This window comes from Lactuca virosa, chromosome 1, assembly GCF_052849685.1.
Source record: "Lactuca virosa cultivar CGN04683 chromosome 1, Lactuca_virosa_CGN04683_v6, whole genome shotgun sequence".
NCBI lineage: Eukaryota > Viridiplantae > Streptophyta > Magnoliopsida > Asterales > Asteraceae > Lactuca > Lactuca virosa.
In genome coordinates, this window is record NC_136426.1 from 88,405,869 (window position 1) to 88,427,981 (window position 22,113).

Genomic DNA, 22,113 nt, shown 5'->3' on the forward strand with positions numbered 1-22,113 from the left:
TAATTTATTATTATACAATCATAATAATTTATTTCTTGATCATTCATGTTACCTTAATCTTGATGACTGTGGAATGTTTATAAATTTAGTGTTTAGTTTATGGTCTTTTTTGCATTTTTTTTGTATTTTTATATAAATAAAATTAATTATAATTTAATTATGATATCATCCGGTTTTCCGGTTTTTGAGATTGGTCCCACATGTCGGACTAGTTGGACCATCGAACCAGTAACACGGCCGGTTCGATGTCCAGTCCGGTTTTCAAAACTTTGTAGAAAACTTAATGATTAAATTTTAACAAAAAATAACATAGTGTCAATAATCTTTGCTCTATTAATCTTCTTACAAAAATGGATATGTTTGAATTAAATATTTAAACCAACACAAGTTAATTGTTGGTTTAGCTGGTTTTCATTCGTATAAAAATGATTTATTATTTTGTTTTGACGGTTTTCAGTGATAGTCAATCCTGAAGACGGAAGACCAAATCTAATTAGTAGTCTTGTGGTACTGGTTCTACTAGAACTGAACTGCAAGGGCAAACATGTCAACTTGATTGTGTAGGGGCAAATATGTCCAACGAGTGGGAAATCTGTCCAAAGTTTTTCTTTTACTGTAATGATAACCACAGTCCGATACATTTTTTAAGGGCAAAATAAATCAGAGGTTATAAGGGCAGATTTGTCCGATACATATTCGAGTACTCAGAGTGAAATTCTTAACTTGTAATCATCTGTTTTAATTCAATCATATGGAAATTAGTCTTTTAATTCTTGCAATTCTATGGTGTAGATTCCTTCTTATGTTTTGTATTCGGTGAACCTATATCTGGTGCACCTGTGTGTTATTATCAATATCAGGTGCCAAACCTTCATTTTCTTATACCTTGCCCACTGTTGAATTGTACTTCATGTCTGAAGATGCTGTTTGTTTTTTATAAAAAAAACCTCTTCAGACTTCTTATTGCTGCGCGACGCAGCACACGCGCATCACTTTTAGTCTCACAATTGTTTGTTTTTTAGAAGTCTTCAGAGTAAAAAACATATGCGCGTGTTCTGTTTGACACAACACTTGTGTTGCCTCTTTCAACCTCTTTTTTCTTGCTGAAAACTTTATTATATGTTGTTGAAATCTTATTTTACTTTTTTTTTTTTGTTTTTTTTTGTTTATTCTTGTTGAATTATTTTTTTCGTTTTTTTATATTGAATAATGATAATTTTTTGATGAAATATCATTAATTTTTGCTAAAATATCTATATTTTTTTGTTGAAATATCATTATTTTTTTGCTGAAATATCATAAATTATTGCTGAAATGTCATACATTATTAAATTTTCGGTATTAAAAAATTATTTTCGGTTTATAAAATCAGTTTATTTTAATTTTTTAATATCTGCAACAACATGCAGATGTTAAAAAAACAAACACGTTTCTTATTACAGTCTGCAGCCGTTTGGTCCACCTCTTCTCCTGCAGAGGGTTGCAGAGGTGGTCCGCAGACTTCATGAATTTGTGCTTCAAAAAAACAAATAACACCTAAATCACTTTTGTCCATTGTGTATAATATTATTACCCTTCTCAAGTATATCTACAGGTTTTGTGTAATTAGAGCCCTCAAATTGGGTGATGTTGCCTAATGGTTTGGGAATTAATGTTAGATGAAGTTTCATAGTGGAGGCTTCCACTTACACGTTGTTGAGCTTTGACAATAGAGAAAATAACAATGATGCTACATCACCATATGCGAATTCAAAGTCCTGAATTTTTTTACATTGAACATATTAAAACAACATGCAATGGCACACGAAATACATGATTCTTCAATTAACAATGAGACAAAGTGTAGCCACATAATAGGTTGGGACGCTACAGTTTCCATGATTTTTTCTGGATAGATATTGGTGATTTCAATTAAAGAACTGATTTGGGCTATAAATAGTGAAGATGTGTATTTTTTATTTTGCATGGCAAGTCTTTGATAAAATGTTTAAATGAGAACTTTAGCTAGGCCCATATTATGATATGAATTATGAAGATGTGTATTTCGTATCTCAATCAATTGGCATGGTCCTTGTTGGGCTGTCAATTGTTACAACCCTTTTTGTGTGGAAGTAGATTTATCATCTTCTTATTTCTATTTGTTGGTTTCGTTAACCAAAAATAACATAATTTTAGAAAATTAGAAAATATTATTATAAACAAACATTTAATCATTCCTTATTTGATTAACACAATACAATGTTTAGTTTCATTTTTTATTTGTTATGATGGTAAGATCTTTCTACAAATGGTGTCCTAGCATTATCTTTATATATAATATATAGAAGAAGAAAAAAAGTATAACAAACTAGAAAGGAGTTCATTCTTAGGAAAAAACTTAATCCTTATTTAGTCTTTTAGTATTGTTTTCTATTAGATGTTAATCTTTAATGTGCTATTAGTTCATGATTAGATAAGTTTAATGTAATTTAAGTTAGTCTTGAAAAGTTTAATCTCCACACTATTTTGGTCCGTAAATGTTTAACAATCAAAGCTTATTTCATAAGTCATTAAAGGATAGATGTTGTCCGTTATGAGGAATGCGGAATGAGACCATTATTATTGCAGTTTCTTTAATTTTTTTAATAAATAGTCTTTACATATATACTTATCTTGTCAAAATCTGTTTTAGAAAAGTATTTATGTTATTATGATTATTATATCAATTCGTATGCATAGTTTTGTCTACATTAACATGGTCTAAGATACTTTAAAACCACAATAGCACCATAATATTCAACTTTTCTTTTTAACGGCTGAAATTTTATGTTATTAATAAACCACCCAACAATAAAAACTAAACAATGTCATCCAAAAGCTTATCCTTTCTAAGTCTAATACGATCAATGTTACATTTGTTCCTGAAATTCCAAAGACACCACCATGTCGTAGAGATGATTGCATCCAAAACTGCTTTTCACCAAAATATTCAATTTTATTGACAAACTAAAGTACATTTATGATATTAATAAAATAAAATATTATTACGATCCAAGAAATATTACTAATCCACTTGTGATGAGATTGATAGACAAAGGTAATTGTAAAATTTCATACTTGTTAACATAAAATTTATATTTGCTTTGTTTGTTAAATTAAATTAATATAGTATTAAACTTGTTATATCATTTCATTAATGCAAGAGTAATAAAAATCCCCCCACATACATTTTCCCCAGCATGTGATTTTGTCCATCATTTTAATAGTATAACGTCTACAACTGAAACATATGATTCGAATCTTAAACAATTTTGTTTTTAAATGTTAAATCCTAATACTTATTCGTTTGATCATATTTCTTTCATGGCCATTTGCATATATAATACTTATTCGTTTGATCGTTTCCTTTTTTTGAATGAACAAGCGTCAACACTTTTGTTGCGATCTTTTATGGAATTAATTATACCGTATTATGTATTTGGGAGTTGAATAGGATTTTAAAATAAAATTTAAGAAAACAAAACAATAATATTAAACCAGGATGTCATCAAAAACAACGATTGATGAACAAATTACAAGTTTGATCCTTACACTTTCTCTAAAGTCTCAAGTTCACTCCTAGTGTTGAAATTGTTCCAGTGTCATCCATAAGTTTTCATTTTGTTGCGTATATGGTTCCTAATGACTAGGGGTGTCAAAAATACCCGAAACCGACTAAACCGAACCCGATTTAGATAAATAGGATCGGGTTTAATAGGGTATGAAGTCAAAAGCGGGTTATTCGGATGAACCCAACAAACCTGAAATAAATTTAGTGTCAGGTTGCGGATTTGCTTTTTATAATCTTTTTCGGGTATGAGTCAAACCGATTAACCCAAATAAAATTAATTAATCAAGCCTATCTCATGTTTATGTTACATTGTATGCGATCCTTCTCCTATGAGTGGCAAATCGGGCCACTTAGTCATGTTTTTGTTTGACATGACAAGACACGACAAAGTTTTGTGTAACATGAGCACGACATGATGTCGTGTTTTTTTTAACTAACACAAAAACGCACCGATTAAAACATAACAAACACGGCATGACATGACAAAGATAACATATAGTAACAATTAGTTTATTTATTAAATGCTTAATCATATATAACACGAAAAACACGACAACCAAATGCTAAATCATATCAATTCTGTGTCGAATTTCGAACACAAACACGACACGACACAACATCGTGTTTTTTACATTTGACACGAACACGAATTCGAATTTCAGTTTCGTCCCGATTTGGTTTCATGTCTTGTATTTTTGTCGTGTCGTGTCATCAATTGTCACCCCTACTTTCTGCACGTAATGCATATTGCACTGTCGATTTTTAATATGTTTTGTTTTGAATTTAATTCAAATTTAATTCTCATTTGTTCTTCTAAGGAAAACTTTTTTTATCGTTTCTTTAGTGGAGATCATCTACATAAAAACTCCGCCACAAGGCTACCGGAGAGTGGTCATCATTTGACCACCCCAAAAGTGCAACCACCTCATTGCCACACACTATCGTTTCTCCACAATACATTTAGGAAATAGTTATCACTTCACATTAGCTTATTATAATTGTACTTTAAGTATTAATGTGTTGTATATTTTAGAGAGAGAGGGGGGGATGATATACTATGACCACACCCACCACACCACCCTTGGAGTGGTGCCACTGCCACAACGTGCATAATTTTTCCTCCCGAATAGCCTAATTGTAATGTCCAATAAAATAATACATGTATAAATGATTATTTTCTTCCCATTGGATATGTATGAATCAAATAGTTTTTCAAGCTCATATAAAATTGCTATATCATATTATAATTATATATGCTCATATAAAATTGTTATATCATATTATAATTATATATTACGATAGACACCCCATTAAAATGGAATACCATAGAATGTGCATAACCAAAAACTCGATACTTGTCGGTAATAACCACTTATTGTCCTTTGCTTAGTAATTTAACCCGACTTACCCAAAATCCGATTGACCCTAACCCGACCAACTCGTAGCTTAATCAGGTCGGTTTTCGGGTGAAGTTAGTTTTTAAAATCCTAATTAACTAAAAGCTCATCGGATTGACCGGATTAACATTCCTAACTAACGACTTCAAAATTAGAGTATGCTTGTGATTTTAAGTAAAAGTAAATGGACCATATCTGTAATGAATTGCGAACTTTAGGACTATATTGAGATAATTCAAAATATGGGTTGAACTTGTGAGATTTTAAGTGAAGCTTAGGGACCAAATTTGTAATTTACTCTTGAACAAATGTAGATCAACGTACAATCTTCTATGTACGGCTTACAAGCATTCAATAAAACACTCACGCGTTGTTCTAAGTTCTAACATTCAAAGCGAAAATTCCTAGTAACTACGCAATGTGGAAAATAAACCCCTCCTTCCATCATCGTCTTCAAAAGACCTTCCCAACTTCAGTACCCGTCATCGCCATTTTTAGCTTCCTAAACCATAAACTCAAAAACCACCATGGATCGTCTCCTATACCAGACTGTCCTAAAAGGCGACCATGTTACCTTCCTCAAACTCATTCAAGAAAACGAAACCCTAATCAAACAGACCGTGGTTGGATCATCGAACACCGTGTTACACTTAGCAGCTCGGTTTGGGCACCTGGAACTGGTGTTGGAGATATTGAAAGTGTGCCCAAATATGGTTGTGGCGGAAAACAGTGACTTAGAGACACCATTGCATGAAGCATGCAGAGAAGGGGAAGTTGAGGTGATAAAGGTGTTAATGGCGGCGGATGAAGGGGTGGTCGGAAAAGTGAACTGCAGAGGTGAGAGTGTGCTGTTTGTAGCGTGTGAGAGAGGGAAGTTACAGGTGGTGAGGCATCTGATAGAGTTTCAATGGCTTCTTATGCATGAACTTGATGCGTTTATGTGTTCTATACACGTTGCTGCTGCCGGTGGACACACAGGTATTCATCAGTAATCACTTGTAAGTTTGATTTGAAAGTTAGTTCATATTATTATTGACTTTGTAGAAAAGTTAGAACCTTTTTGATCTGGTAACTTTAATAAAGAACACGTTTATATAACTATTTATTGAATATGCATTGTTTACTAATGTTAAAACAAAAAAGATCTTGTGGATTCAAAGTTAGAAATATTAAGTTATAATTATTAATTAAGAGACAAAAAACTGCAAATTAACTTTCATAATCATCTTTTAGTACTACTAATAATATCTTTTTATGACCATATTTTGTTTATGAATTCGTATTTTTTATGAGTTTAACAAACAATGTGATATTAAGTGCAATAAAGTTTATTTTTTAATGATAAAACAAAATTAGTTATATAAACTTATTTAATGATATTAAGTCCAATAATCCTTACACAGGCAATACACAATTATATATGTATACCACAATATTATGTTTTTTATGCTAGAGAAATGAATCCCACCATATTATATGTATCACATTTTATGATGAGGCAGAATAGTCAAAAATGATCGGTGGTCCCTTATTTAATTTGTTGTTTTGTTAGAAGGCAAATATGTTTTTCGCAACCTAGCTAACCGGCTTTCCTTATTCGTCCCAAAATAAATATACTATTTGCATTTACTATAGAACATAAGTACAAATTTTCTACATTAATTACTAATCAAATATTTAAAAAGTCAAATAAAGTACTTATAAATCATAATTTGTCATCGATGGGATGTATAATAAAAATATTTTTCCCATTTTAAGAAATTGTATTTATAACTATAAGTATTATATAGCAATTATTGGCGATGGGCAATGCTCAACGACTTATTCTATTCACACACAAGACAAAATTCAGATATCGACTTCATGCGTTTACTTGACTTACAAAGTCCACCAATTGTCGTCTTTTATATATACATATATATATGGAAGGATATTTCTGTAATTTTTCATATAGTAATAATTCATACGTAGTAAAATGAAGTTCTCGTAAAAATTGAAATACCAATTACTGATAAACTCACGGTATTACTTTTATACTTTATCTAGAAATAGTCAAGGAGATATTGAAGGTGCGTCCAGAGTTTGCAAGAAAGTATAATTCAGAAGGATACTCAGCGTTGCATCTAGCTTGTAGCAGAGGGCAGTTAGACACAACAAGGGAGCTTCTTTGGTCAGATCCCGATCTTTTGTACCTCCGAGATCACAATGGTTGGACACCCTTACATTGGGCATCAATGAAAGGTCGAGTTGGAATTATTGGCGAAATCATCTCAATAAACCTTGAATCTGTCGAGATGGTTACTAACCATGGTGAAACTGTTCTTCATCTTGCCGTGAAGTATAACCAGTTTGATGGTTTAAGACATCTAATGGAAACACTTAACATCACAAAACTTGTAAATGTACAAGACAATGATGGCAACACCGTGTTACATGTGGCAACAGCCGGGAAACTCAATACGGTAATATATATTCTCTTGATTCCTTAGTCGTTGACATTATATTTTGGATATTAACCAAAATGACTACATTCTTCTAAGTGGTAGAAGCCAATTAATTTGTTGCAAACGATTATCAAGTTCGAAAATTTACAAATTTCCAACTACTTTTTCAGTTTTTTGTGACAAAAACTAGTTCGAAAATTGTTTTTTCTGAAAAAGTAGTTCGAAATTTTGAACTATTTTATTTAGAAAAATATGTTCGAAGATACTTATACAGTTTGGAAAGTTTAACTACTTTTCATGCGCTATTAACTTGTTCTTTGTCGTGAGTATGTATTGAGTTTCAAACTTGTTTTCGTGACAGATATCCATTGAAATAATAGTTAAGAGTCATAAAGTCAAATCTTATTCATTATAAAATGAAGATTTAATAAAAATAACAATAAAGAATGATAATTAATGAGGAATAATATGGAAGAAGTCAAGAAGATGAGAGAGAAAAAAAAAAGAATGATGTAAAGTAGTTTGAAAATTCTTACTTTTGAAGTAGTTATTTAGGCTATTTGTTTAAAATCTAGTTATTTCCTAATATCCTTTTAAATGTACGTTTATTTTGTTGAATATCCTTTTTATTATTGTTGTTTTCATTGATTTATACATGAAAACAGATGGTGACATATCTACTTAAACGCGGTGTGGATGTAAACGCTATCAATCAAAAAGGGTATACAGCGCTAGATGTTGTTGAATCAGATGGAAGCAACTCAACTGCCCTCCAAATTATACCAGCCCTTTTGGAAGCTGGAGCGAAAACATGTGAACAATTGCCCCCTACTTCTCGAGACATCAAAGAAGTAGTTCATCGCAATTTAATCACACATTCTCCACACACAAGAACAATAGACTCCCCAACCCAACGTCATCGCTATAGAAAGCAATCTCACCGAAGATCAAACCAAATCGAGCTTCAAAATGAGGGCCTACGAAACGCAAGAAATACTATCACCATTGTTGCTGTTCTGATAGCAACTGTCACGTTTTCAGCGGGAATAAACCCTCCGGGAGGATTCAGTCAAGAGACAGGGAAGGCTAAAATGGGAAACAAAAAATCATTTAAAGTGTTTGTGTTGTGCAACATTCTGGCATTGTTTCTATCCCTGGGCATTGTTAATGTTCTTGTTAGTGTCATTCCGTTTAGGAGGAAATCAATGATGAACTTATTGGTAGCCACACATAAAATCATGTGGGTGTCGACTATGTTCATGGCATCAGCTTTTATAGCAGCGACATGGACCATTTTACCACAAGGTCAAGGCTCAAGATGGTTGATGATTGAATTGATGTTGGTTGGGGTAGGTTGTACACTGGTCGTGCTTCTAGGGTTGGGTATTTTGTTGGGAAAACAATGGTCGAGGAAAAAAGAATGGCGAAGACGAAAGGAAAGGAAAATGAAGGATGGTACGCCTAATAGTAGTGTTAATAGTCGTATAGGAGAAATGCGTTTTGTTAAGAATAGTCATAAGTCGTCTAGTAACTCAGACGTTGATAGCTCTGATCATGGTTATCAAGTTTATTAATTCATGTTCATATGAACATGTGTGTATAAGTTATTTTAATATTTTGTACCAGGCGAATGCACACGTATTCTGCAGGTTAAAACTATTTAGCTATAATTTTGAAAAATACATGTTTTAGCCATCGACATTAATTATGCAATAATATTTTGTACACTAAGTTGATGTATAAAATCCAACTTCAATAATATTCAATAATATAGTAAGATAAACATATATTACAATCGTATTTTGTAATGTCATATGCTTCAACTTATAAATAAATAAAATTAAATATAACTAGATGGGGAACCCCGCGTTGCGGGGGTCGGATGCGACAATTTTTTCTGTTGTTTGTTCTTTGTAAATGTTATTTGATCAACTATTTGTTTATAGTTTGAGTTGCTCATTCCTTCCATCTTTAACTGATCTGTAAATAAATAAATAAATAAGGAAAAAAAATCATCAACGAAACTGTAAACAAAGTAAGAAAATTGTTAGATTACCCTCTTTAACTGAAATAGAATTAAAATGCAACACATTTTGACAAATTCTGGCAATGGAAATCATATATCATAAACCAAAATAACCAACATTGCATTCAACCGCTAAAACGGAAAGTATATTAGCAAGTAACTTCTACATGAACAACAGGTCATCATAAAGATTGAGAATGAAAATGACATTTCAGTAGCTTGGCCTCCTGTATTCCACCTTCCACCTCCACCCACCTCCACCTGCAGGCTCCAATGATGCTCCTCCATCCATCCATCCTTTAAAGGATACAATACTATTAGTCACAGATGACATAAAAAATCTAAAACAAATTAATAGGATCTTTGGCGGGTCATGAAAGTAGGATGCTATAATGTCATTCAAATACAAAGCAGCTAGATAGATTGAATAGAGTATAATGTCGTAATGTAAGAAACGAAAGTAAACAAATAAATTAGTGTACGTTGCTATTTTTTGCATTTAACGCTTTTGGCTGATAGTAAAAACATTTTTAGTGGAAATCCCACTCCTCATAACCTTAATAAAGCCACCTGAAGAAAAAAGAAGAACATATTTTCTGTTATTATCGTATTGACATTTTTGTTGGATGCAATTGTGCATACTAATAAAAAGGTTATAATATCTACCCTTATCCATCAAGAATGTTAATTTGGGACCATTTTCCCCAATTGCCATTATATTATATTAAAGCAAAATGAAACATGTTTGTTGACCACAATTAGAATCTACCTCAACGCATTGAAGATTAGAAACGTTGTTGGTTTTCTCAACTTGAAGCCCACATGGCAGAAATAAGTACAACAATGTACTTAAAAATGCTATTAATGAGGTCATACAACAATGTACTTAAAAATGCTATTAATGATGGAATGGAAAGATTAAATAGAGGTCATATAATAATCTAAAAAAACTGTTTACCTACCTGTAATACAGTATTTTTTTTTTAAAAACATGCTTTAAAAAAATGCTATTACAAACTTTACCTTTTTATTTCCATTATTATCTACTAAATTGTTAATAAGGTAATATGCGATAATTTACTAAAAATGTAAAAAATGGTGAAAATGAGTTGGAAAAAAGTAAAATAACAACTATATTTAGAAGCTTCAACAGATATACATGTAAATATCTGTTATATGCGTCTCAATGTTAAAGTAAGAAAAAAACAAAAAATTAATACTCCTCCCATCCATAAAATATATGTAATCATTAATTTTTTAGTGCTAGTTAGTATTGACACCATCAACTATCTTTATATAATAAAAAAAACACTTACAGGTGATAACTTCAAACTGTTTTTTTAGCAGGCTTAGTCGATTCGGTTACGGTTCCAGAATTGCAGGTTGCAAAGATTGGTATCCAGTTTTCATGTTCACCTTGTTTTCTCTGTTTTAGAGACGGATTTGCTGAGTTTTTGTTGTTCCTCCATAACAAAAAGGTATCAGGAGCTGCAAAAAATCATCACATAAAAAGAAATTATGAGAATAGAGGTAAGCAAACACTAAATAAGTAACTAATTTATTTAATTAGCAAAAGTCCTTTGTTAATAAGAAAAGGGAAGGAAGTTGCACAACATAAACAATAGTAAGATATGGAGAAAACGTGATGATAGAAACTCAAAAAGTTGGCCTAAACAGGGAAACTGTTGGAGAATAGATCCAAAGCATCATATGTATTTTGCAATTTTCATAAAATTGAAGTTGGTATTATTCATCATCGAATTGATTTACCATATTTTTCCTTTGAATCGAAGTTGTACGTCACATTCCAAGAATTGCAAAGAACAAAAATATTTTTTTTTTATCAAGAACAACATTAAGGGACCCAAAATTTTTTAAATCTATACAAACTAAAATTTTTGTTAATGCATTAAAGGGTAAAAAATGTATCAATTATGGTCGTTGTCATTACCTGATTGGATTTCAAGTATGCGATGTTAGGTAAGTAAGGCTCACGGCTGTCTTCTAGATGTACTTCTCATCAGACATTCTATCCAACAATGCTTTAATGACTACCTCATAAAACAACTAAAAAGTAAAACCCATGCAATTTCTTTAAATTTCAGAAAATACACCAATTTAATTAATAGAAGTTGAAAATTAATAGAACCTGGGCTAATGAATGGTATTCCATAAGTTCCAACTCAACACCATGTTGTATTCAGACTAAGGCAAGTAATTTGAACCTTTGGTTCCCTGTTGTTGTTATGAGACTATTATTATTGAATTCAAATGGAAGCTTTTGCAACTAAATTTATACAAACTCACCCATATATGTTGTCATTTTCGCGCAGATTTCTAAACATCATCTAGTGAGACAATAGCTGATACATATAGAAAGTTTGTTTCGTTTGTAGACAACATTAAGGCTGTTCTTGAACCCACAACACCAGTTGACGTATTTGAGTACTTTCATCGAACACTTGGCGTGGAATCTTCCAAACTCCACCTGAAGACAGAATTTCTTTGTGCAAGGACCTAATTTTCAATTCAAATCAGCAGACCAAATATAATTTAATAAAATCACAAAGAATTAGACATTATTAGTTACCTGATCCGAGATCAAAAACCCGGAGGCGGAAGAAAAGGAAGCGAGCAGCAAAACACCATCTGATTGGAAGAAGGGAAGCGGTGTGTTGTGCTCTACCCACCAACGTTGGGGATTTCAAAATCCTGAAAACATTCCTAAAATCAATGCGAAAACAAATTTGTCAAACCGGAGGCTGAAATCAATTTACAGACTATGGGAAGCAGTTGGAATAGATAAGAGAAGATGGGGAACCCGAACAAAAATCTTAGCACATAAACGTATTCATAAGTGAACCGTAATAGAAGAGACAGATTTAGGGGAAACTAATTAATTTTACCCATTAAAGATTCAAAGCCAAGATGAACACCAGATTCGATGAAATGACGGAGGTTACGGGTCCACAACATCGAAGAAGCCGACGGAATCTTCCTGGACGGCACCGATGATGCATCAATACCTTATAACCTCTGTACGTCTGAGAATGAAATCGATTTGAGGTATTAGAAAATTGATTCGATACCTGAGAAGTAGAAGGCGATGGTGGTTTCTTCTATGGCGGTCGCCTGAGTTGGAGATAAACTGGGGCGGAAGGGTTTCAGGTGAGGTGGCGATTATAGCCATGAACGGTGGTGATGTTGGGAAGATCTGTGAAGTAGACAGAACTTGAGCGGAAGACCTTGGGGAGCGAAAACTAAAGTAAACATCGAGAAACGTTAAGCCGTAGATGAAAGAAATTACCTTACCAGGTGGAGGTCGAGGTCGGGTGGGGAAAGCCGTCGCTTGGAAGAGCATCAGACCGTCGAAGGAACGGGAAGGCAGAAGTCCATTTATGGAGGCGGTGGATTTGCAGAGGAGAGAAAGAAAGGAACGGCGAAAACCTGTGGAAAAAACGGTGGTTTCAAGCAGAAGGTTTGGATAAGGACGAGGAGACTGAGTGTGGATCGACGGTGAGGAGAAGAAATGGGGAAGTGCGGTGGTTTTAGGGATTTTTAATCGGAAGAGAGTAAGAAGAAGCGGTGGGCAGCAACCTGATCCTTATCGGCACAGATAATTAAAAAAAAAATTCAGCCAATGACATAAAAGAACTGTTAAAATTTTTCACATCTTTAATATATATATAATAATTAGAAATGTTGTCAAAATCATGATCATAGGATCGTATGATCCTAGATATGAAAAACGATCCGGTTCGCATATTAAGATCGTAGGATCGAGATCCGATCCGATCCGATCCTACTTTTCCTTGATTTTTTTTTATTTTTTATTTTTTATTTTTTTGCAAATGAAAAAAAAATGAATTTACCATTTTATATATTTTACCCTTTACCAATTTATCCTTTATTATTTTGTGTTGTGACTTGTGACTAAAGTTTTGAAGTTTTTATAGTTTCTGAACGGAAAACTTAATGTTGGAGATAATTTTCATGTTTTAAAATAATTAGATAAAATTATGTTTTATTTTGTGGGATCTTAGGATCTCGATCCCGATCTTGCAAACCAAAAACGATCTTACTTAAGATCCCGATCTTGACAACCTTGATAATTAGTGTTACTTTTAATTATTTTTATTATTAATTAATTTAAAAATCACTTATTTGATTGGTTATTATTTTTAACAATTGTTATGGTTAATTAATTTAAAATAACTTATTCGGTTAATGTTGATACATACGGGAACACATTTAAATGAAATACATCAATATCTAAAATTTAAGTTACTTGTTTAAAATATATTGTTATGAAAAATGACTTCATAAGTATAACATGATGTACACAAAAAATAGGAATTTAATATACATTTATTTACATGCTTAAAACATTGAAATAAAAGGCTCATGAATTTTTTATATAAAAAATTGAGTAAAAGTACAAAACTCATTTTCATAGCATAGAGCATCTTCAATGATAGTTTTATAACTTGTTAGTATTCCACCAACCATCCAATAACATCAAAGTGAATAATTTATTATGTTAGTATTTACTTGACCATTTAATATTTTTTAACATATTATATTTATTACTTTATAAAACTGTAAAACATATCAAATATGTAAGATAAATATATGTCTAATTATCAAAAGAAAAAAAAACTTGTCAAAAAATAATACCTTAAAGAATAATTTTAAATAAAATTATTTATTAATATGATATAATAATTATGATGCTCTTATATTTATATTCAAAATAATTAAACTTTTGTTTTCTATAACATTTGATTAAGGACATTTTATAAGCATTACTCATGGTAGATCTTTACCATATCGTAAAGCCGTTTTTTGTTAATATTTAATTTGTAACGTCCCAAAATTAGAAAGAGATTTTTCGATTTTAAAATATAATAACCAATTAACCTTTGTTTCAAAAACCATTGACTAACATTTGATTGATTTGAACCGTACATTATCAGAGTTAAATTTACAAAACCATAGAAACAAACATTTGCGATGCAGTTTATAGACCCTCACAAATCGTATCATGTGTGTCTCCTCCACAAATCTCTCTACGGTTTGGTTTCACAGGCTCTCCTCAGCTCTATTTGCTCTCGGCTTCCAAGGCTCCAATACGGATCCCTCTATGTTTATCTACTTGACTCATGGTACACTCATTTACATGCTTGTGTATGTTGATGACATTATTCTGACAGGGAACAACAACAAAGCCATAAATTATGTCCTTCAGAGCTTGAGTACCTCCTTTGATGTTAAAGACATGGGTCCATTGTCATACTTTCTTGGTATTGAGGTAGTTCGACATAGAGCTAATATCGTTATCTCTCAACAAAAATACATACAAGACCTGATGACCAAAGCAAACCTCTCAAAAGCTAATCCGGTTCCCACCCCGTGCACCACCGGTTCCACTCTATCCATTGGGGACAGCACCCCATTAGAAGATCCAGTCAAATATAGGCAAATGGTTGGCGACCTTCAGTGTGTTACCTTATCTTGGTCTGATATCACATTTTGCAGTCAACAAAGTCTTTCAATTTATGCACCCACCCACCATCAATCATTGGTCTGCGGTGAAACGGATCCTTCGTTACCTACATGGCACTTCCGATCATGGTCTCTTCCTGTCTCATTCATCGCCTTCAGTGCCTCATGTAACACCCCGATTTTCAACTATCAATTAAATGACAAATAATCGTTCCAACATCTCCCATGATCAATTCTAAACTTACGTATAGACTAAACTACAGCGGAAGCAAAATAAAATAAAATAAAATCTTCAATTGAAGAACTTCGGGTGTTACGTCTTTGCGGAACTCCTTCATCGTCTTGTTGTAAAATCCTTCTCCTTGCCTTCTTACTGTCACTTGCTAAATAGTTTCCTGGGTTGCGCACATTTAAAGTTTCTAAATGGGTAAGCCTATGGCCTAGTGAGTTCGTGTTGCACATACATGTCCATCACTTAACAAAACAAATAGTTTTATCATATAGTTTCAATAAATAATACAACAAACATATCACCTGATGACGTAATTTAGGGGAACGATTAATTATCCAGAGAAAGAACCAAAGGTTCATTTCCCTTCTCCTTGAGACAACTCATCATTCATTGTTCTCAAGTATTTTAAATATCCAAGGAAATGAGTGTAAACCTCAATTCCCATCCCCGCCGATCACACACATCCGTCATGCTCACGGCGATTAAACACCCACCCGTTCCCACTAAACATGTCACCCAAAAAAAAACACACAGTAGATAACAAATCCAAAATAACATTTGCACACAACCATACTTATCATAAAACATATTGTCAATAAATAAATAAAAACCACATAATAAACACGACAAACATTTATGTGCGAGCAACCACAGAACACGGAAAACTCACCTTACAGCCGATAATTCCTAACCGAAGCTTTATTGCTAATCTGCACCCTACATTCCACGAACAACTTCTCTAAGGTAATCGTCCTAGAAAACATCCTACGTTCTTGTTTCGGTTCCATCACACATATGTCTCCTTCGGCCAACGAATAATTATTCCATCACGTTAATTAAAATGTTCGTAACAATTTTAGTAAGAGTATTATATCCTTTTTTTCGTGTCACTATTTTTGTGTTAATAAGGTTTCACCCTTAAAAAAAAATATTCAAGGTAAAACAATTAAACCTTTAAATTCAAGAATTATCGTTTTAAAAATAGTTATAATAACTAGCGAGCTATTAAAGTTGTAGTGACCATTTTTGTGATACTCACTTCCAATCTAAAGAAAACATCGAGTTTAAAGGAAAATGAATTGATCAAGTTATTAATAGTTGAAGGACTATTTATATAACTTTAGTTGTCGACTTCCACAACAAAACAAATTTATGGATTAATAGGGATTGAAATTGTTGAAATCGGATAGCTTTCAAAGAATCAGAAAGTTATAGGAAGTCTAGGGGTTTCTTCTGTAACTTGTGATATGGAGGAATAAAAAGTTATTACGAAATAAGAAATAATGACCGTTGCTTAACCCAATTATGTTTTTGCCTTTTTTTTTTCTTTTATAAAATATCTCTTAAAACCCGTCAAAAGAAAAAAACACAGACCCAAAAGTCTTTCTTCTTCACCCGAATAAAAACTTATTTTTTCTGACATTGTTGAACCCATTCAAGCTTCGAAAATGTATCAAATAAATAAATAAAACTTTCATTAGTTATCTCCACTTCATACTATCTTATTTTCACAATCAATCTTTAAAGGCAAAACCAAATTAAGATAACTTAAACCTTATATTTCACTCAAAACGATCCTTCAAAATATTCATCAAATTATACTACCATCAGCCGAATCGAGACCCTATGTGGAACCAAAACACGTAGTACGACCACATAAACCTAATCTAACAACTATAACAAGCTGAAAATGAAGAATCTTACCTTAATTTCGAGCACCACTCCGAAAATTTCTAGAACTTCTAGCTCCAATTTCTCCCTCGATTCTCAACTTTCTCTCGAAATCCAGTGAGGTTTTCATAGGGTTTTTCGAGCTTTATATAATGCCTAACATTGTAACTGCTAAAACCTTATGATTTTCTCGAATTTACTCCTCCATTGAAGGTGACGGGTTTTAGGATTAAACCTCATTATTCTGCCAAATTAAAACTAATTACACCTAATTTTATTGCTAGAAAAACTGATATATTAATTAATTATAATATATATCATTTTTTTATATGAGTTATCACACCTCATGCCTATACGGACATTGAGTTCAACTCCGTAAGTGCCTTTTTCGGATGTCGATTGGGTTGGTTGCCCGGATGATCGTCGATCCACAGGGGGATTCGCGATATACCTTGGTCACAGTCTAATTTCATGGTCTTCTAGAAAACAAAAGATTGTAACTCGGTCATCCACAAAATATGAATACAAGGCCTTAGCAGATGCGGTTGCTAAAGTAACTTGGATCGAGACTCTCTTACGAGAACTTTGAGTAACAATCAAATCCGCTCCGATTTTGTGGTGTAATAACTTGGGAGCCACGTATTTATCGGCCAATCATGTTTTCCATGCACGAACAAAGCATGCAGAGGTTGATTTTCACTTTGTCAGATAAAAGGTTGCTCAAGGGAAACTGTCCGTTCAACACATTTCTACACAAGACCAAATAGCCGATGTGCTCACAAAGCCGTTGCCTTCCGATTGGTTTCTCACTTTGAAGTCCAAGCTAAGAGTTCGTCCCCGGCCTTAGCTTGTGGGGGAATGTTAGATAAAATTTTATATTAGAGGGTCTTTTGTGTAAATGTCTAGTCTATATATACTCTGTATATTTCCCTTAATGAAAACAATACACAATTACCAAGTTTAACTTGCATACTCTTTCTTTTAAACCATTTTGCTTGGATTCTCTCCTCTTGCTGCAACTTAATGATGGAGTTTTTCAAGTTGAAACTTAATCCTTTTTAACCTATATCCAAGTCAAATTCAATCTCCTCTCTGTCAACAAGAAAATAAAATCAGATCATACCTAACTCAACCGAATCGTGCCCTAATGTTGTAAAAAATATCTCAAGTAAAAGTTATATCCATGTATCCACTAGAACACCATACTTCAGTAATATCATATAAAATAAATAGAAAATATATTTTAAAAAAATAATCAATAAATTAGCCCATGTTTAAGGTTGCAAATAGAACATCTAAAATTCAATGGTATAGAAAACCTTGATTTTGAAAAAAAAAAAAAAAAAAAAAAAAAAAAAAAAAAAAAAAAACCTTAATACTATGTAGAGAAATTCAGAAAATTGTTTCTTTGCCTCCAAATGATCAGCAATTAATTTCTTTTTTTAAACAACAAAAATTAATATAACCAATAATCAGAAATAGAGAAAAAGTTGTAGAAGTCATCGCTTATAGAAATCTGAAAAAAGAAAAGTCCAACTCGGTTAGAAACTAACTCAATATTATACTGAGAAATCAGAACACTGCTTATTTGCCTGAAGATAATCATAAATTAAGATGAAACTCATACATCAGATAATCGAAAACTTCATATAAGCCCCAAAATCAAAATATTAAAATCATATTATCAGAATGTCATGAAACTCGAGAAACTCGAGGCCAAAATCAGAATTCCAATTCTGATTCACGGAACTAGTTAGAGATTTTAAACTTTTAGTTGCAGGTTTCGTTTTCTGGATATGGAGAGAAACGAATCAGAAGTTGCAGCCTTAAGTTGCAGGGAGTGGCCTCGGCACCCACTCGACACATCCGAGTTGGACTCGACAAACACCATACCACAAACTCGAGAGAAATATTTTGTTTTTCAAATTTCAAATTTATACTCGTTTTTTTAATTTGTTACCGTTTTTTATAAAAAATCTATTTTTTTCACATTTTCATAACATTTATAAATACCAAGAACTACCTTATTTTATAACACACAACAACCTTCAGATTTTCAGTCAAACACTATTTATATAGTGTACAAAAATGACTTTCCCATCCCACACAAAAAACTCCAAAAAAAAGCAAGAAAAATATCCAAAACACAAACCCAATTCGAAATTCACATTTATCACCTATCTTCGTCCAAAATCAAAGTGATTGTCCTATTTATTCACCTCCTAATTATCATCATCCTGGTGCATACTACACTCCACATCGTATTCATACCCAATTATAATTTCATTCTTAATCTCAATCCCAACCCCAATTTCAGTTCCAATCTCAAGTATAATCCCAACCGAAAAATGATTTCAACCCATTTGATAACCTTTCCGAATTGCAATTCCAATTCCAATCCCAAACCCAAATCCAATTCGAAACTCACTCTTAACCCGAAGTTGTACACGAAATGGATTCCGAGCCGGAATAGATTCGACGTCAACCAGAACCTAAGAAAAAAAAAGGAAAGGCACCTTCCAAAAATTAGACACAGGAGGAAGAAGTAGCGTTGGATCATGCGTGAGTAGATGTTTCGGAAGACCCAAAGGTCGGTAACAACCAAGATGTGCCAACTTTTTATCGGAAAGTTACTAGGCGTTTTATCTTGGAAATGAAGCTTAGAGACTATAGGAAAAAAAAGATCAAATTTACTTGAAGTGGAGGAACACCAAAAAAGTTGTCATGGAGTTTAACACGATATTTGCGAGTGTGACGCGACAGTGGCAAAGTGGTGCAAACAATGAAACAATCTTATAAAAGCTCTAGCACTTTATCAGAATGATAAAGGGCACCTTTCAATTTTATTCATTTTTGGAATATTGTGAATTCGTCAAAAAAGTGGCAAGATATCCGAACTTCGGAATCAAGTTAACGAAATTTTAGTTTTTATAAAAATTAATTTGTTTAAATTGATTATTCTTTATATAAATTAATTTTAGTTAAAAACATGACAAAACTGGCAAAACCATGACCTCTATATGACAAAGTTTTGAAGAAGTGCGTCAAATCGTACATGACAATTACGTGACAACAAAAAGGGTGTGACAAAAGTGGCACTACTCCCTCTAGTCTTACATGTTTTAGTTGAAGCTCGAGAATCAGATCAAAGACACCTCACTTTAGGTGTGCAGTCGAGTCTCTTAGATAAGTTAGAGGACGACATAAGTCGATATTTTAGAAAGAGAGTAGAGGATTACGAAAACCAGAGAATCGATGATGGTTTCTTGGTGATTAATTAACTGTTAGCATCCTAACTGCCAAGCGATCACCCTTCGATTTCAATTTCGATTGTGTAAATTACGATGCAACTATTGGGGCTACCAAGAAATCATCGATTTTTTCTTCAATTTTGCGGTGAATTAGGTGCTTATTTCTCATGCTCTCTTTTCTCTATTGAGCTAAAAAAATTATTATATAATTAATTTTGGGCCATTAAAATTATACCTACCCATAAGAGTTGTGCAATATTGCTCTGGTCCATTGTTTACTCCCCCCCCCCCTCCCCCGGTTGGGGGAGGGGGGGGTTAGGGTTGTTTATTTTATTCCTCAAGTATAAGTATATCTAGAGAAGTCTGTGTATTGCTCTATTATTTATGTAGTGGATTTTACTCTGCCGAAGTAGTCATGTACTTCTTACTCTCGTTTTGAGGGGTTTTACATGCTAAAATTGTTGTGTCACATTATGGTTTCTTGTTTTATGTTTTGAGTTGTTTTTTTGTCACACCCCCGAACCAGACGGCGGAAACGTCCGGGGGCTCGTGTGACTAACAATTGAATTATCATCACAATGAATATACATGAAACATAGCACATTCACCACCAACATTACATATAACAACCAACATTATTCACATCAAGTACATTGTTATAAATTACATAAGTTCAAAGTATTAATAGTACGATAATGTTATTACATAAAATAAAACCATAGACACTTGCAAATCTTCCTGCTTAACGATTACCTGAGAATACAAGTTATTTTGAAAACGGTCAACATATATAATGTTTGTGAGTTCATAAGTATCTTTCGTGAAAACCCAGAAAATCCGATATTTTCTGCAAAATGTCTGAAAATGATGTGAAAATCAAGTATAGATGCATGTGTGAATTTCATAGTAGTAACATATATGAATGCAGTTTAGATTTCTTTGTATTGTAGGTAAGTGATGATTGAATATTAATATTTCCCCAGAAAATCCGATATTTTCTGATGTATAATAATGTCAAAGTTCTTGTATTGTTAAATAAGTTGTTTTGCATTGACACGATCGAAGGGTTAATCTCTGAAATGTTAAATTGGTATTGGATCTCTATATGAGTCGTTATAACCATGCATGATAATGACTAGGTTGTCTTTCTTGGCATTTTTCCAAATGTCGGTATTTGCTCAAGGTTTTGTCGCCCTAGACTGGCCTAGTCTAGCTCTAGCGAACACCTAAGGCGTGGGGGGTCACCCCGTATAGATCTATACACAAACTCCCGCTCTCCCTCCAGGAAACTCTGGTTATAACTACAGGTTACGATTGTACACTCAAATGTGACAATCGACACGTCTCACTAGATTCTCAACCTTTCGTACTATGTTTAATGTTTACGTGTATGTTGTATGTTATCAAATCCAAAGGTACATATATAAGTATACGAAGTTCAATAATTATGTAAAGGTATAGTTGCGATCTACTAAGCATGTGAATTTCAATCCAAGCCCAATTAGCATGTAAATGGACCACAAAGGCCCAGTAACATGTAAGAGGGTAATTTGGGCCTAATAGGTATGTAAATGGACCATCAATGCCCAACAAACATGTAACCCATAACTCAGGCCCAAATTAACATGTAAATGGGTCGCAATGCCCAATAAACATGTCATGGAAAATATTGGGCTCAATATACACTTGAATGGGCCCTTAAGGCCCATTTGCCATGTAATGTGAATATTAGGCCCAATAAAATTGTTATCGACGTATTTCGTTCATTCGTTATTGTTTCGTTGTTTGTTTTAGCTCAAAGTTTGCCAAATTGATTATAAAAACTCCTCTTTTTGTAAAAATGACGTTCTTGGCCAATAAGCCTCAAATTTTCAATTAAAGCCCAAAGTTTTGTAAAAATAACACTTTAGTCCATAACTTATAAAAATTTGTAATTTCGTCCCAAATGTTTAGAAATTCACGGTTTTGGTCCAAAAATTTATATTTTGACATTGATGG

At 32.9% G+C, this 22,113-nt stretch overlaps 1 protein-coding gene and 1 long non-coding RNA gene across 2 annotated transcripts; one reads left to right on the forward strand and one right to left on the reverse strand.

The window, feature by feature from the left end:
* The first annotated feature begins 5,363 nt into the window (after positions 1 to 5,363).
* LOC145150105 (uncharacterized) lies at positions 5,364 to 9,147 on the forward strand. Its single transcript, XM_079075257.1, has 3 exons — positions 5,364 to 5,964; positions 7,033 to 7,448; positions 8,096 to 9,147. Exons 1-3 carry the CDS (start codon positions 5,514 to 5,516, stop codon positions 9,002 to 9,004), a joined length of 1,776 nt encoding a protein of 591 aa, XP_078931383.1. The 5' UTR covers positions 5,364 to 5,513; the 3' UTR covers positions 9,005 to 9,147.
* A 1,537-nt stretch (positions 9,148 to 10,684) lies between these two features.
* LOC145105512 (uncharacterized) lies at positions 10,685 to 12,173 on the reverse strand. Its single transcript, XR_013707340.1, has 4 exons — positions 12,047 to 12,173; positions 11,764 to 11,973; positions 11,408 to 11,691; positions 10,685 to 10,944 (listed from the first exon to the last, which is right to left on the reverse strand). It is a non-coding gene; the product is annotated as an uncharacterized LOC145105512 (long non-coding RNA).
* Between the last annotated feature and the right edge of the window lie 9,940 nt (positions 12,174 to 22,113).